General features: G+C 36.3%; 2 protein-coding genes across 2 annotated transcripts; both read left to right on the top strand.

Moving 5' to 3' along the window:
- Positions 1 to 7,614: 7,614 nt before the first annotated feature.
- On the top strand, positions 7,615 to 10,676 carry LOC142543173 (uncharacterized). Its single transcript, XM_075650258.1, has 4 exons — positions 7,615 to 7,652; positions 7,754 to 9,573; positions 9,682 to 9,800; positions 9,883 to 10,676. Exons 2-4 carry the CDS (start codon positions 8,832 to 8,834, stop codon positions 10,366 to 10,368), a joined length of 1,347 nt encoding a protein of 448 aa, XP_075506373.1. The 5' UTR covers positions 7,615 to 7,652; positions 7,754 to 8,831; the 3' UTR covers positions 10,369 to 10,676.
- Positions 10,677 to 12,433: 1,757 nt separating this feature from the next.
- On the top strand, positions 12,434 to 15,674 carry LOC142543174 (ras-related protein YPT3-like). The gene is made up of 3 exons (XM_075650259.1): positions 12,434 to 12,708; positions 12,890 to 12,986; positions 14,924 to 15,674. Exons 2-3 carry the CDS (start codon positions 12,898 to 12,900, stop codon positions 15,354 to 15,356), a joined length of 522 nt encoding a protein of 173 aa, XP_075506374.1. The 5' UTR covers positions 12,434 to 12,708; positions 12,890 to 12,897; the 3' UTR covers positions 15,357 to 15,674.
- The last annotated feature ends 238 nt before the right edge of the window (positions 15,675 to 15,912 follow it).

Genomic DNA, 15,912 nt, shown 5'->3' with positions numbered 1-15,912 from the left:
AATTGGCTCTACTATCCAATTTGTCTCTCATTGTCTGCTTCACGTAAGCAGGGCATCCCCATATTCTTAAGCAAGAATATTTGAGCGGCTTTCTCATCCATATCTCATATGGAGTTTTATTCACTGCCTTTGTATGGACTTGATTCAACAACCTTGCCGCTGTTTCAAGCGCATATCCACAAGGGGATGGCGGCAACTCAGTGAATCCCATCATAGATCGGACAATGTCCATCAATGTCCGATTACGGCTTTCTGACACACCATTCAACTAGGGTGTGGCAGGTGGAGTCCACTGTGAGAGAATCTCATTCTCGTTAAGGTAGTCTTGAAATTCAGTACTCATGTATTCTCCACCTCGATCTAATTGTAATGTTTTAATATTTTTTCCTTATTGTTTCTCTACTTATGCTTTGAATTCTTTGAACTTTTCAAAGACTTCAGACTTGTATTTCATTAAATACACATACCCAAACCTGGAATGGTCATCGGTAAAGTAATGAAGTAGAAATGGCCAAATCTCATGCTAACACTTAGCGGGCCATACACATCTGTATGGATCTATGCTCATGGGCAAGAGCCCCATCTTGCATGCGTGTAGTCATGTGTTTCTTGAAAGTGGTGTGCATCATTATGCGAGTTTTATGCACTATGCAACTCTTGCATGTGTATTTGAATATCAACAGCATTCAAAATTTTCTCAAACTGTCTCTACAGTTCATTTGACATAGAAGCAAACATATTACACTTTAGCTTGCATCCTATGGTCCTACCATCTTGCCTGCTTTGTCAGTTCAGCAAGACTGACATTAGTGTGTATGCTAATTTTCTCCGAATTTAGAACAAATTTCTCAGCCAATCTTGAAAATTAGTGTTCGGTTAGCTTGTTTTAATGATAGAAATAGATTACATGACGAAATCGTAAATATACTGATATGGAAACAGAATAAACGTTGCCGACTATTTTAAAATATTTTGTAAGACGTAAAATATGGAATTTTATTTTTAGGAATTGTCTCCCACTATTTTGACATTTTCACCACCCTCTGATGACAAACGGGAAATCCAATTTCCTTTGCGAGTACGCAAGGCCCAATTGCGAAATTATGATTCCGAATAATATCAGCTAATCATAACTTCCAAAAGGTAGAGCCCAATTGCAACTCCTTGCAACCCTTACGTAATTTTTCTTCACGTTTGAGGAGGGTCCAATAATATGATCCCCTTTCTCTTCATGTGTCGAGCCCGACCCACCAATGTTGAACCTTAATGGACGGTCGCCATGAGATCCCTCAATAATATGAGCCGAAGTCATGGGAGTTCCACGTTGTTCACATCAAATATGTCAGTGGAAGTCACAGCTTTCCGACGTCCAGGCCTCCCCAGTAATATGAGCCAGACACTGACCGCAGGTAGCGTTCATCATGCATCCACCTTTGATGGAAGGCAAGGAATTATTAAACTTTCTTTTAATTATCCTTTTAATGGGCTTGATTTAAATTTTGGATCTCATCCAAAATGAGGGATTTTAATTTTAAAATTTGTCTCCTCATTAATTTAAAAAACTCGTGACATGATTGTTTGTATGATTGCCGGATTCATGCAACTCTTGTTATTATATAATAACGCAAATACTGATTATTTATAATATATCACATACATCATAAATAATAAAGGATGATTGATAACCGAGAGCTAATTGATCCGTACGAGCCACATACGGATCCATGTCCATAATCTAGGTAAATGCAGGGATGCAAATGCAATATTACATAAGCTTCCAATATTTTACATGTCTTCGATCTTCAAAACTCTTTCCTAGGATCGGGCCCACCGTCTTCAAATCTTGATCTCCCACTAATTCTAATATTTACATAAAATATCCATGGCACCTTGGGATACAAATTTAGAGGTGAGAACGGACCATAAACCAGGTCCACTTTTAATTATCAAATAATCAAAATTACAAAACGTAAAATATCCTAACATACATCTAGCACATTGGTCATGGCTCTCGATCATCCTTTTAACATATAATATCATATATTATATAAATCCGATAATATCACATATCATCAATAAATCGTGTATCTCGTAAATTATCAATAACCGCCATAATTATCAAATTAAATAAACACTTTTATTTAATTTCAAATAATAAAATTTCTAGTAAAACACATTTTACCATAAATAATTAAAATCATATTTCAATTATATATTTTGTAAGAAATTGATTTTATGAAAATTATTGTAGGGGTAAAATCATCCGTATTTTCATAAAATATCAATTTAACCCAAAATTTTAAAAAAATCAAAAAATCGCCCCTGGGCCGAACAATTCAAGCCCGCGACCCAGCGTGGTGCCCTAGACGTTCCCGGGTACCCGTCCGCGCCGCCCGCCCGCTACACGATATGATCGGGCGCTGGCGGGCCTGCCGTGCGGCGCCTGGCGCGCGCGCTGCGCGCCTGCCGTGCGGTGCCTGCGCATGCGCCGTGCAGCGCCGCGCGCGCGCGCTGGGCTCACGCCGCGCTGCTGCTGCCCGCGCGTCTGCCCGGAACAGTTCCGGGCAGACCCAAAATTAAATTTTTTATTTTTTTTCAAAAACTGATGTTTCAAAAATAATTGTTAGGGGCGTTTTTCATAAAAATTCTTACACGGTTAGAAATAATAAAGTCAACACAATTTAATTAAAACACACGATCGAGAATAACCTTGCTCTTATACCACTGTTGGGACATCGTACTCTCGCACCCAAGACGCAGCGGAAGTTTAAAAATTTTTGTTCTTGGGCGTCGCGTGTTTAAAAACATACATAGGGTGTTTAGAATTATACCTTTGCGTTCTTAACGCTGGACTCCAAACTATTCCGTTTTTAGGAGGATATAGTCCTTCTTGTAAATCCCTACGAACGGATCTTCTCCTTTGATCGCCTAATTAGGTCCACGATCAGAAACTGAATTCCTCGTTTGGTTTGCACTAGAAAATCCAAACGATTTGTGCGTTGAGACTGTGCACTCCGAATTTCCAAAATACGGTGACGGTGCAGCGTCGTCGGCGCGGTGGTGGAAGGAAAAATCACTTGGCCAAAATTTTCCCATCTTTTGGAAGTATGGCCGAGAGATCATGTTCATAAACATGGATTTTGGCTAATTGATTGTTAACCAATAATTAACAATTAATTATTGATTTTAATCAACAATTAAACAAATCAATTTGCCAAAATTCCTTCCCACAATTCTATGTGTTGGCCGTGACTTTCAAGGGAGAAAAGGAAGGAATTTTCTTGTGTTTTGTGTGAAGAATAATTCATCATCCAACAATGAGCCCTAATGGTGTATTTATAGAGTAAGACTCCTAATCTAATTAGAAGTCATTCTCCCACAAGGACTCTATTAATTTCATTATATTTAAACTCCCATATAATTAAAATATAATGTATTTATTAACATTTAATAATACATGATATAATAATATCATATACATATATTTTATATCACCATATAAAATATATACATGTATATATGTATATTAAATTAAATAACTATTATTTAATTTATAAACTAACTCATTAGTTAATTTAATTCTAGACTCCTCTAGAATATTCATGGGAATTTGTGCATATTTGTAGTCACTACTACTAGCACAATCATTTAATTAGTAAATTCTCAATTTACTAAATAAATGATGCCGAACTCATTATAACACCGATCGACGATCCGAGAGGGCCGATATACCAAGGATACAAATCTTGTTCATATAATGAAAATCGAAAATTTCGAAGATCAAAATTTTCATTTACCAAATTTAGAACTTGCCATATATGACAGTTACCATATTTGGCCGCTGCCAGTTTTAGTGAACTCCTTCACAAAGCAGACAGTTCCACTCTTCTTCCTTATTTAGCAATCATGCTAACTTCCACTTCTTCCATCCTATGGAATCAGCTCATAAACTCTTTTATAAGCTGCCTGTTTGATCTTCATCAAACTATAGTCGCCAAATTTCAATTCCTTGAAATTTGACTATCTCAACGGGAACACAGAATCCGATACTTGTGTGACCCTCAATGGTTCAGGGATACAGCTAGCCGTGAGTTCACATCTCCATGTGATTCAGAATAACATTTATTCTTATTTGGGTTTACCCTAGTTAACCACATTCTTTTCATCAAGTCCTTGATCAAGAATGTCAGAACTAATTTCTGATTGCACCCATCGGACCATGGTAAGAGCGTCTAGTAGTATCGCCTCATGATCCCCTAGGTATAAATGATAGTGCCTGCGAGAACCTTTAGTCATGGTTAGCGTACAGTACGGTCCCTTCAACACATATATCCCGATCGAATCTGCAACCATTGATATATCGAGAGTTGCATATGAATTCGATAATGATGCTATTTATCTTTGAGTACTAATAGTTGCATGGTATGTGCAACTAGGAAAACACCTTTGCCTAAAGCACATTTCTTGCTCTGGCCAGAGACTCCTTGCACTATTAACTCATCAGATCACGTAGGATATCTTCATCCGTAGGCGAACGGTGAATCCTTGACTACAATGCATTTGCTCTTACGTATTTCGAAACTACACCCAACCTCGCCACCTGATGACCCTCGATGGAGTCGGTAAACGGATCAAAGTGCATGCTACTACGTATAGCCCCTACATTGTCCCGGATCAAAGGACTAATGGTGTACAACCATAACTGCGGACTATTCCACTCGATAAGTGGGAACCACTTGGATAGTCCGAGGGAGGGTTGGTCAGTGCATCATCATATGATCACCCATCTGTGTGAATGGACATCTTCATGCCCTTGCCAATGAAACATGGCGTTTACACCACAGATGCTAGTCTCAAGCTCGAGCGACCATTATCCTTGTTTTAGGCGGCTAAATCGACTAGGAACCTGTTTAGAATATACGGTACGCTTTCTAATGAGTTTCATTATTTTACGTTGAGACGCAGACCTCATGGTACTTATTGTATATTCAAGGACTTTATCTATGTAGCTTGCATGGGTATACAGATAAAGTATAATGCCATAATCGAATAAATTCGTAAAATATTATTAAAATAAAGATTGTTTTACATTAGAGTCAATAAAGCCCAAGTCATAAGTTGGCTTGCCGGGCATCTGCTCTAACAAAGATATGATCAGGGTTCTCTGTTTTGATTTCGGTGTTATAGATGAGCTAATACATTTGCAAAGTTCTGGGGCGTATCAAAGAACGAGAGGCTTACATTTACAATTGGAATCGAACATGCTTCTGTTCTAATTTTATTAATTTATTCTTCTGTATATTCCATTCCATGATCGCAGTAGTTCATGTTTGGCTTCAGTTTATATACATACAAAAAATCTTTGGTGAACCGATTAAGTGAACTAAGAATATATTACGTAATTGATTATATCACTTAAATCTTCGGCATGGTGCTACTTGTTCTTGCAGAATTTCTTTGACACTTACGCTCCATTTATTAGATGTGTCTATTTTAAAAATCTCGGTCCTGTAGTTGATTAGGATGTAGTGTGTAGATTATGCTATGTGTTAACATTATTTTAATTTAAAAAGAGTTAAAATAGGTAAAGATATTGCGAGTTGTTTAGTGAGAGATGCACCTTGACTCAATAAGATTCCCTGTTACGTCCCTCCACATTAGAGCTGTTTAATGTTTCACCCATGTATGAAAAAAACTATGTTTTTAACCAGTACGACCTCGTTTGATTGTTTTATCTCTCATTTGTTCCTTTTAAACTTGTTAATGAATCTCATTTCTTAAAAGAAAAATAGCTCCGAGGAAGGATGATGTGCTACTTCTATATCTCGTTGAGTCGAAGTCAGATCAAGTTGTATGTATGAAACCTGGTTTGTTTGTATCCTGCAATGTTACTTGGATTTCCTTATCATACTCATCTTAATAACCTGAGGCTGTACCATTTAACCCATAAACCAAATATGTAACCTTGGGTCATCCATTTCCTCTAGTGTTGAAATATCAGATGCTCTGGCTTGAAAACCTCCTCAGGATTTTAATAAAGAACACTCTTTCTTGTTATTAGTAAAGATTGATGTGATATGTTAGTGACTTGAATTTCATGATAACCAAACAAACAAGGACATCATGGTGTCGGTTGTATTGTTGGACATAATTCTGCAGTAAATGCACCAATTTGTTGACTTGTCTTAGTGTTAACTAGAATTCGATAGTGAAACTTAACTGTCGTCATCAGAGTAGTATGCATCATTCGGTATCTTGATTCTCGAACACTTCGATAAAGTGTATATGGTAGAGAAAGCCAAACTTATACAACTCGTTTATTGTTGACGTTTTGGGACTTTGTAGTCTATTTCATTTAAATTCATGACCTTTATCATCTTTATTGATTTCTTCATCTAAGATCACGCATTGGAGCATTGAAAGTGACTTGATGAATGATGTCGGATAAAGGTTATATTGGGGAATTTTGTATGTTATTTAATTATTTTTTAGATGTAAATTTGAATGACTCCTTTATATTTTATATTTGAATTTTTACAGTGTTTGTGACTTATGAATGAATTGGCTTTATAATGTATCTGTATTATGATGTGTAATCACTGTAGATTTTCTTGATCTTAATGATTAATTCATTTGATATCTTCAGTTACATATATATATATATTATCGTACACTTACACACTTGTACACTCATAAATATATGTAAAGACCCTATCTTCCTATTTTGATCCTAGGCCCACACCCCTATCTGTGTCCAAACAATATGGGCACTGGATTCTTCGTATGCTCGTGGATCACCATTTATATATGGTTGTCCTGAGCTGGTTTGCTTCAACTTTGCAGTGTCTATTTATGGTTTTTGAGGATCAAGATTGAGAGAAAACAAACGTTTTCCATTGTATTCTTCAACGTTGTTTTGTACATGATAGTTGAAGAAGTAATCATAAGCTATCCTAATCTAGAAGAATTCAAAGTATCCTAATCTAAAAGAGTTTAAAATATTAACAAAGATAAATCACTATCTTATCTACTTGGTAGATAATAATTCCATTATCAACTTATTAGATTATAATTCAATATATTATTCAACACTCTCCCTCAAGTTGGGTCATATAAATTGTTCATGCCAAGTTTGGAACTCAAATCTTCATAAATGGGCGTGTGAATTGCTTACGCAAGTATATCTGCAACTTGCAACTGGGTAGGAGTGTAGCCAAGGTTTATCATCCCCTTTTCTCTCTTCTCACTAATGAATGTCGATCAACCTCAACGTGTTTTGTTCTATCATGATCATAGTTGTGAAAAGCGCTCGCCTCGCTCGCTTAAGCGCGAGGCGAGGCGAGGCGGCCTGCTTGCGCTTCGGATTGTTCCGAAGCGCAGCAGGTTGATGAAGCCCACGCTTTAGTGCGCTTCGCCTGGATTTCTGAGCGATATCGCTAGGCGCTTCAGCCCATATGTGTTTTTTAATTCTGTCCAAGCCCAAGTCCAGCTCCAAATGAAAGCCCAGCCCATGTATGTTAAAATCTCTGTCGATTAGTGCTTCTGCCTCTGGTCAAGTCCACTGCCTTTGCATTTGTGCGTGAATCTCCTCTACCTCTGCCTTGTCGCCACTGCTCTTCAGCCGCCGCCGCTTCTCATTTGCTACCCAATTGGTAAACCACTAAACCCTAATTTTAGGAATTTTTGTTTAAAATTACAAATTGTGTTTTTTATTTTTAATAATATAATAGATGAATTGTTTTTTATATTTCAGAATTTAAACATGTCAAACACACCAATTCCATCAAATCGAAAGGACATTGCTTGAAATTATGCCACACTTCCGGATCCTAAAAATCCAAATATTGTATGTTGTTCTTTTTGTGGTAAAATAACAAATGGTGGGATTTATCGGCACAAGCTGCATTTAATTGGGGGCAATAGAAATGTGAAAGCTTGTCCGAAGTGTCCAGAGCATGTTAAAGAAGAAATTAAAAATTTCATGCAAAAAAAGAGTGTTTTGAAGAATCAAATGGATGATATTCCTCATTTAGATGATATTGTTGATTTAGAAGAAGACGAGGATGAGGATGATGTTCAAACTAAAATGAAAGGGAAACGACCAATGTCCGGCCCTACGGTGCAGGGTAAAAGGTGTAAACAAGCAGGGCCTATTGATCTTTATTTTTCGAAAGATGTAGAAGAAATTGTCAGACAGAGACGTGCGAAAAATAAAGGCCAATATGATGAAAATAAGAGAAGATGCGGTTCAGAAATTTGCTACGTGGATGTATGATGCCGGAATTCATTTTAATGCTGTTAAATATGATTCTTTGCAACCCTATATTGATGCTATTGGGGTTTTTGGAGTGGGAATGAAACCTCCATCATATCATGAAGTAAGAGTTAAGTATTTGAAGAAGGAGTTGGCAAATACGAACCTGCTTCTCAAATCCCACGAAGAAGATCATGCTAGGTATGGTTGTACAATCATGGCAGATGGGTGGACGGATAAAAAAGTAGAACTCTTATAAATTTTTTGGTAAATGGTCCTAAAGGAAGCATATTTGTTGAATCGGTGGATGCTTCAAGTTATTCTCACATTACTGATAAGATGTATGAGTTACTTTCTAAATTTGTGAATCGAATTGGAGAGCAGAATGTGGTTCATGTTGTAACAGATAATGCCAGCTGCAATGTTAGAGTAGGTAATATTTTAAATTGCAAATTGAATTAAAAATCTGATTTTTCAATTTTTAAAGTAAATTTACTTCATTTTTTCAGGTCGTCTTTTGGAAAACAATTTTACACACTTTTATTGGACTTCATGTGCAGCTCATTGCTTAGATTTGATGCTTGAGGAAATATTCAAAATTCCTAACCTCAAAAAATTGCATGAACGGGCGTTGATGGTGAACGGTTATATTTACAATAGACCACAATTGTTGAGCATGATGAGGGAGTTTACTGGACAGAGAGACATGGTAAGAACTGCAAAGACTCGTTTCGCAACCGCTTTTTTGACTTTAAAGCGGTTTCAAGTTCAACAAGCAAATCTGAGAAAGATGTTTACATCTGAAAAGTGGTCAAAAAGTCGATATTCTAGAGAGGCAGCTGGAAAACGTCTTGCAGAAGTGATATTGATGCCTTCTTTTTGGAAAACTACAGTTTTTGCATTAAAAGTTGGCGGCCCATTGCTGAAAGTATTGCGGCTAGTAGACGGTGAAAAAAGGTCTCCAATGGGTTACATCTATGAGGCAATGGACAGAGCCAAAGAAGCTATCGCTGCATCATTTAATAATAATGAAGAGAAATATCGGGGTATTTTTGAGATCATCGACAAGAGATGGAACGTTCAACTCCATCATCCTTTGCATGCGGCTGGATATTTCTTAAATCCTGAGTTTTTTTACTCAAATCGTGACATAGAAAATGATGAAGAAGTGTTGGAGGGTCTGTACAAATGCATAGCTAGATTGGTGCGAGGTGAAGATTTACAAGATAAGATTACAAATCAATTGAATAAATACAAAAAAGCAGAAGGACTTTTTGGTTTACCCATGGCTATTAGACAAAGAGCTTCAAAATCACCAGGTAAATAATATTTAGTGCAATATGAATTTATTTCTCAAACATTACTTATAGTATCTTTGAATGATAAGAAATTTAATCTTATATTTTTTTTGTGTTTCAACTTTCAAGCTGATTGGTGGTCTTCTTATGGTGCATCAACACCTGAATTGAAAACATTTGCAATGAAGATTTTGCACCTCACATGCTCTTCATCAGGTTGTGAACGTAATTGGAGTGTATTTGAACATGTAAGTTAGAAGTTTTTTTTACATATTAAATTTTATATTATGAAGTATGAACCTAACTTATTACTTTCTAATTGTTTGACAGATACATTCTAAAAAAAGAAATAGGTTGTCTCAACAACGATTGAATGATTTGGTATATATCAAATACAACAGAGCGTTGAGGCGAAGATATGCCATGCGAGATAAGATTGATCCTATTTCTTTGTCAGAAATAGATGATAGTAACGAATGGTTGTTGGGAAAGTTGGATGATAGTGATGAAGAGAATGATGATAACGATTTGGTCTTTGAAGATGATGATTTGCGTTGGAGTGATGTAGCACAAGCGGTTGGGGTTGGTGAATGTGTATATGACTTTCGATCTCGAAATGCATCTACTTCAAAAGGAGCGTCATCATCCACTTCAGCAAAAAGAAAGCAATCTTCAGCTCGAACTAGTATTGTGGATGAAGTAGATGAAGAAGAGATCAACATTGATGATGAAACTGAAGAAGAAGAAGATACCGATGGATACAAATCAAGTGATGGGGCTGATGACGTAGATTTGGAAGATGAAAACGACGATTAAAATGACATTTGATATTTCTTCTATCACATTTTGAAAGACTTTTTATTTTAGTTTGATTTTTTTGATAATATTTTGTTTATTGTGGCGTGACGTAGATTTGAAAGATGAAGATGACGATTATAATGACATTTGATATTTCATCTATCACATTTTCAAAGACTTTTTATTTTATTTTGATTTTTTGGATAATAATTTGTTTCTTGCGCTTTTTTCCGTAAAGCGTGCGCTTCGCTTTGCGCTTTGCGCTTGAAGCCCCAAGACACTTGAGCGCTTTTTTGCGCCTCGTGCTTTTGACAATTATGATCATGATGGACTGGTTTTTTTGAGAAGCTAATGGCAGCTTGATTATCGTATAGTACTTCTATAGGATGACCATTTTCCACCTTTAATTCATCGAGAAGTCTCGAGCCATATTCCTTCACAAATTCCATTAGACAATGCACGGAACTCTGCTTCAGCACTACTACGAGCTATCACAGGTTGCTTCTCGCTCCGACATGTCACCAAGTTTCCCATACAAAAGTGCAATATCCTGACGTGGAACGTTTGTCTATAGGAGATCCAGCCCAATCAACATCACTATATATTTTGATTTTTTCGGATAGATGATTTCCTAAAGAGTAGTCCTTTGCCAGATGTCCCTTTTAGATATGTCAACACCCGATATGCAGCATCCAAGTGTTATTCTGTCGGAGTATTCATGAATTGACTGATAACACTAACCAATATCCGGTCGTGTATGTGCTAGGTATATAAGTTTTCCTACTAATATCAACAGGAGGAGTGTCCCTTTTAATACCTATCTTGATGTTTGGATCCATCGGAGAACCCACTGGTTTGCACCCTAACATACCAGTTTCTTTTATCTTTTAAAAAGTCAAGAACATATTTTTGTTGTGAAATTGAGATGCCCTGAGATGATCTTGCCACTTCCATTCCCAAAAAATACTTTAGAGGGCCAAGGTCTTTCATTTCGAATTCATATCAATAGGAGGACTGTCTCTTTTAATACGTATCTTGATGTTTGGATCCATCGGAGTACCCACAGGTTTACACCCTAACATACCCGTTTCTTTTAGAAAGTCAAGAACATATTTTCTTTGTGAAATTGAGATACCCTGAGATGATCTTGCCACTTCCATTCCCAAAAAATACTTTAGAGGGCCAAGGTCTTTCATTTCAAATTCTTTAGAGAATCAGTTTCACGCAGGCCATTTCGTCAGTATGATTTCCTCTAAGTACAACTTCATCCACATACACTATAATGGTAGTGATCTTAACTTCTTTAGAGTGTTTCACAAATAACATGTGATCAAATTGACATTGAGTATAGCCATATTTATTCAACACATTGGTAAATCGATATAACCAGGCTCTAGGTGATTTTTTAAGCCCATTTAGTGACTTTCTCAATCTGCACACCTTATTTGTCGTATTTGTTGATTCAAAGCCTGGAGGAATGTTCATGTACACTTCTTCTTCGAGGCCACCATTGAGAAATGCATTCTTAACATCAAACTGATACAAAGACCAGTCTAGGTTGGCTGCAATGGACAATAGAACTCGAACAGTGTTGAGTCGGGCAACAGGAACGAAATTGAGATACCCTGAGATGATCTTGCCACTTCCATTCCCAAAAAATACTTTAGAGGGCCAAGGTCTTTCATTTCGAATTCTTTAGAGAATCAGTTTCACGCAGGTCATTTCGTCAGTATGATTTCCTCTAAGTACAACTTCATCCACATACACTATAATGGTAGAGATCTTAACTTCTTTAGAGTGTTTCACAAATAACGTGTGATCAAATTGACATTGAGTATAGCCATATTTATTCAACACATTGGTAAATCGATATAACCAGGCTCTAGGTGATTGTTTAAGCCCATATAGTGACTTTCTCAATCTTAACACCTTATTTGTCGTATCTGTTGATTCAAAGCCTGGAGGAATGTTCATGTACACTTCTTCTTCGAGGTCACCATTGAGAAATGCATTCTTAACATCAAGATGATACAAAACCAGTCTAGGTTGGCTGCAATGGACAATAGAACTCGAACAGTGTGAAGATCTATTTACATCCAACGGGTTTCTTTCCAGCTGGGAGAACAACGATGTGCCATGTACTATTCTTCTCCAGTGCTCTGATTTCATCATAAACACCAGCCTTCCAGTTCGGATGACTGAGATCTTCATCAATGTCCCTTGGAACCTGAATCTGGTCTATAGTGGAAAGAAAAGCACGATATACAGGAGAAAAGCGTTTAAGTGATACAAAACCACAAATAGGATGCATTGTACATGTTCGGACGCCCTTCCTCACAACAATTGGTCGCTCATCAGGTTCGATGTACTCGGTCACTGAGGATCGGGATCAGACGTACATTGTGTGGCTTTTTCTTAATTCGACAGCAGTGAGTAGTCATAGACAAGTTGATTTTGTACAGGCTGTACATTCTTTTGATTATGATGTATCCTTCGGGAATAGACATGAGGTAGTTTTGACCATTTAATTTGTGGCTAGTGATTGGGATGGAGGAAGTATCCGTGGCCGACAGAGTGATGGGCACTACTGGAGTTGCGGAGCTGGAAGCTGAAGATTTGGATGAGACAGCCATGCCGTAATGGATTTTATGTTATAGCTCTGATACCATGTAGTTTTTGAGGATCGAGCTTGAGAGAATACAAACATTTTCCATTGTATTCCTCATCGTTGTTTTGTACATGATATTTAAAGAAGAAGTAATCATAAGCTATCCTAATCTAGAAGAATTCAAAATATCCTAATCTAAAAGAGTTTAAAATACAAACAAAGATAAATCACTTTCTTGTCTACTTGGTAGATAATAATCCATCATCTACTTATTTAGACTATAATTCAATATATTATTCAACACTATTCCTTTTTTCTACTGAATTATCTTCTCTCATCGTCCCCAAAAATGCAAGAATGAAGAGATTATATATTTCATATCTATCAGCTACCCTCCAGTTAAGCCTTTGCTTGTCCTCAATAAAGAAACCAAAAAAATATAATTATACGTAAATTGTTCATAGTCTGTAATTGACTTAGTTGCTTAGACTATAGAGGCATCATCATTAGGACATCTCCAACCCCGACATCAAAATAGCATTTCACGCTATTTTTATGTTGGGGTTTCCTCCAACGGAGCTGCGTTATTTTGCGAAATTGCGCAGCTCAATTTCCCTCTGCGCCAATTTGACTCAGAGGAGTTTTCTTTTTTAAAAAAATTTTAAAAAATAAAAAATATTGAAAAAAAAGGAAGAGCTTCCTAAAATAAAAAATGAGTGAAAGAGCTCGACCCACTCACTTTAAATTTTTTTTTAAAAAAAGAAGAGTGGGTCGAGCTCTTACTCTTCTTAAAATAAAAAAATGAGTGAGTCGAGCTTTTACAAGAGCTCGACCCACTCACTTAAAAAAAATTTTTTTTAAAAAAAATCGGGTCGAGCTCTTCACAAGAGCTCGATCTACTCATCTCGACCCACATGGGTCTCAATTATTAATAAAATATAATATTGATTATATCAGATTTAAAATATAATTATAATTATATCACTGAATTTAAAAAATACACATTTGATAACTAATAAAAAAAATTAAATAAATCAAATAAAAAAGAATATTCCGAGAATATTCTTTTTTAGAGTAAGATTTGAAGTAGATGGGCTGGAGAAAGATATTGTATTTGGTGCAAAAATTGCACTATTTTAAAGTAGAGTTGCTTTAAAATAGAGTTTTAGGTTAGAGATGGCCTTAGAGCTTGGCATTGATTTAATAAACCAACTTATTTCTTTATCTATCACTTCAAAGTTGACCACCTTGGAAATGTACTTGGATAATTCTCTCTCACATGCTGAAAAAGATTTTAAGATGCATGTACTTATCTTGCAAATGGAATCGCTACTTGTTTTTGTTTGTAGTGTTGGTTGAATAACATGAAAATTGTGGCAGTAATTTAGTCTATGAAACATGTGGTCGGTGAGAAAGATAAAAAAACTGTTTTAATGCATCTGTCTTTCTTAGAAAGCCATTTTTAAAGGTCAACACGATGGTTATCTTCATGTAAAATCATACTCTTATTTAAGAAATTCTCTACAATTGTTACCTTGATTGGCTTTATGATGGTTGTTTAACTCACATGATGATGCTCTCTTTGTTGCTCTTCTATGTTTACTCCCATATTTCGGATTCACATTTCTTTCAAATTCCTTATATTCATTGTCAATCATCCAAATGGGGCAGTTGTTCATCATTGAATTTCTTTCTTTACAAGTGAAACTGGAGATATAACTTCCGTATTTACAGAAGAATGGCGGGCTTAATGTTTGTACTGTTGTATAGTTTTTGTTATTTGTCTACTCGACTAGCTTTCCATTACGGCTAATTGGTTAACCATGCTTTGTTCTTAACTTTTGTCTTAAACAATTGAAATTGAAATTTAATATTTTATACTTCATATTTCATCAAAGCAGTTCCGACTTCGATTTTAGCATTACGCTGCTTAGCTTTTTGAGTCAATGTTGTTCCCTTCTTTAGGTATCGTGCCATTACTAGCGCTTACTATCGAGGAGCTGTTGGTGCTTTGCTAGTGTATGATGTCACTCGACGTCCTACATTTGAGAACGTTCTGAGATGGCTCAAAGAATTGAGGGATCACACCGACCCAAATATCGTAATCATACTGATCGGTAACAAATCCGATCTTCGACATCTTGTGGCCGTTTCGACTGACGATGGCAAAGATTTAGCGGAGGAGGAGTCTCTCTACTTCATGGAAACTTCTGCTTTGGAAGCAACAAATGTGGAAAAGGCATTTTCTGAAGTTCTTGTTCAGATTTATCAGATTTTAAGCCGGAAAGCTGTTGAGGCTGGCGATGAAACTGCTACTTCTGTTCCAACAAAGGGGGGAACAATCAATATCAAAGACGATACTTCGATTTGGAAGAGATACGGATGCTGCTCAAACTAGGTTCATGGGCACGGTTTGAGGGTAATTTTACTCCCATCACATTTCTTTTTCTGTACATCATCACAATACTCCAGTGCACCCTCATTTTAACTAGTTATCTTCTTTTTGTTTACAAGAATATATCGATCTCGAAAAAGTAGAAACGGGTCTTTTGTGAAAATTCTATCTTGGTTGTAGTATAAACTGACAGCTTTCTTATCAAGATATAGAATGTTAAGAACATTGGTGGTGCTTTAATACGTTTCCTGTCTATGGATATAGAAGCTTGATCAAGTATTATTAATTCCAGTAATATTTTACAAGATTTTATTTTGCCCATCAAGTGCTGTTATAGTTTAACTCTAAAAGTGAACTTGGAATTTGCATTTCTAGAAAACCTTTTCCACATTCAACTGATGACAAAAATATGTAGGAATTATGTGAAAAATGAACGATTGAAGAAGCTTAATTTATTGATGATATTCACGTTTTAATATATCTTTCCGTATGATGAATGATATGAAGTTGTCTATTGAGTCAACATCTTATCCTGTGCTACCACAACAAGGCAATAACT

The sequence above is a fragment of the Primulina tabacum genome, chromosome 4 (genome assembly GCF_025594145.1).
Source record: "Primulina tabacum isolate GXHZ01 chromosome 4, ASM2559414v2, whole genome shotgun sequence".
Taxonomy (NCBI): Eukaryota; Viridiplantae; Streptophyta; class Magnoliopsida; order Lamiales; family Gesneriaceae; genus Primulina; species Primulina tabacum.
This window is presented reverse-complemented; position numbering and strand designations above follow the sequence as displayed.

Coding starts and splice junctions, on each gene's coding strand:
- LOC142543173 (XM_075650258.1), top strand. CDS start 8,832: ATGCTTGAGGAAATATTCAAAATTCCTAACCTCAAAAAATTGCATGAA. Junction 9,574..9,681: donor AAGAGCTTCAAAATCACCAG/GTAAATAATATT, acceptor TCAACTTTCAAG/CTGATTGGTGGTCTTCTTAT. Junction 9,801..9,882: donor ATTGGAGTGTATTTGAACAT/GTAAGTTAGAAG, acceptor ATTGTTTGACAG/ATACATTCTAAAAAAAGAAA.
- LOC142543174 (XM_075650259.1), top strand. CDS start 12,898: ATGGAGGAAGTATCCGTGGCCGACAGAGTGATGGGCACTACTGGAGTT. Junction 12,987..14,923: donor TTGGATGAGACAGCCATGCC/GTAATGGATTTT, acceptor TCCCTTCTTTAG/GTATCGTGCCATTACTAGCG.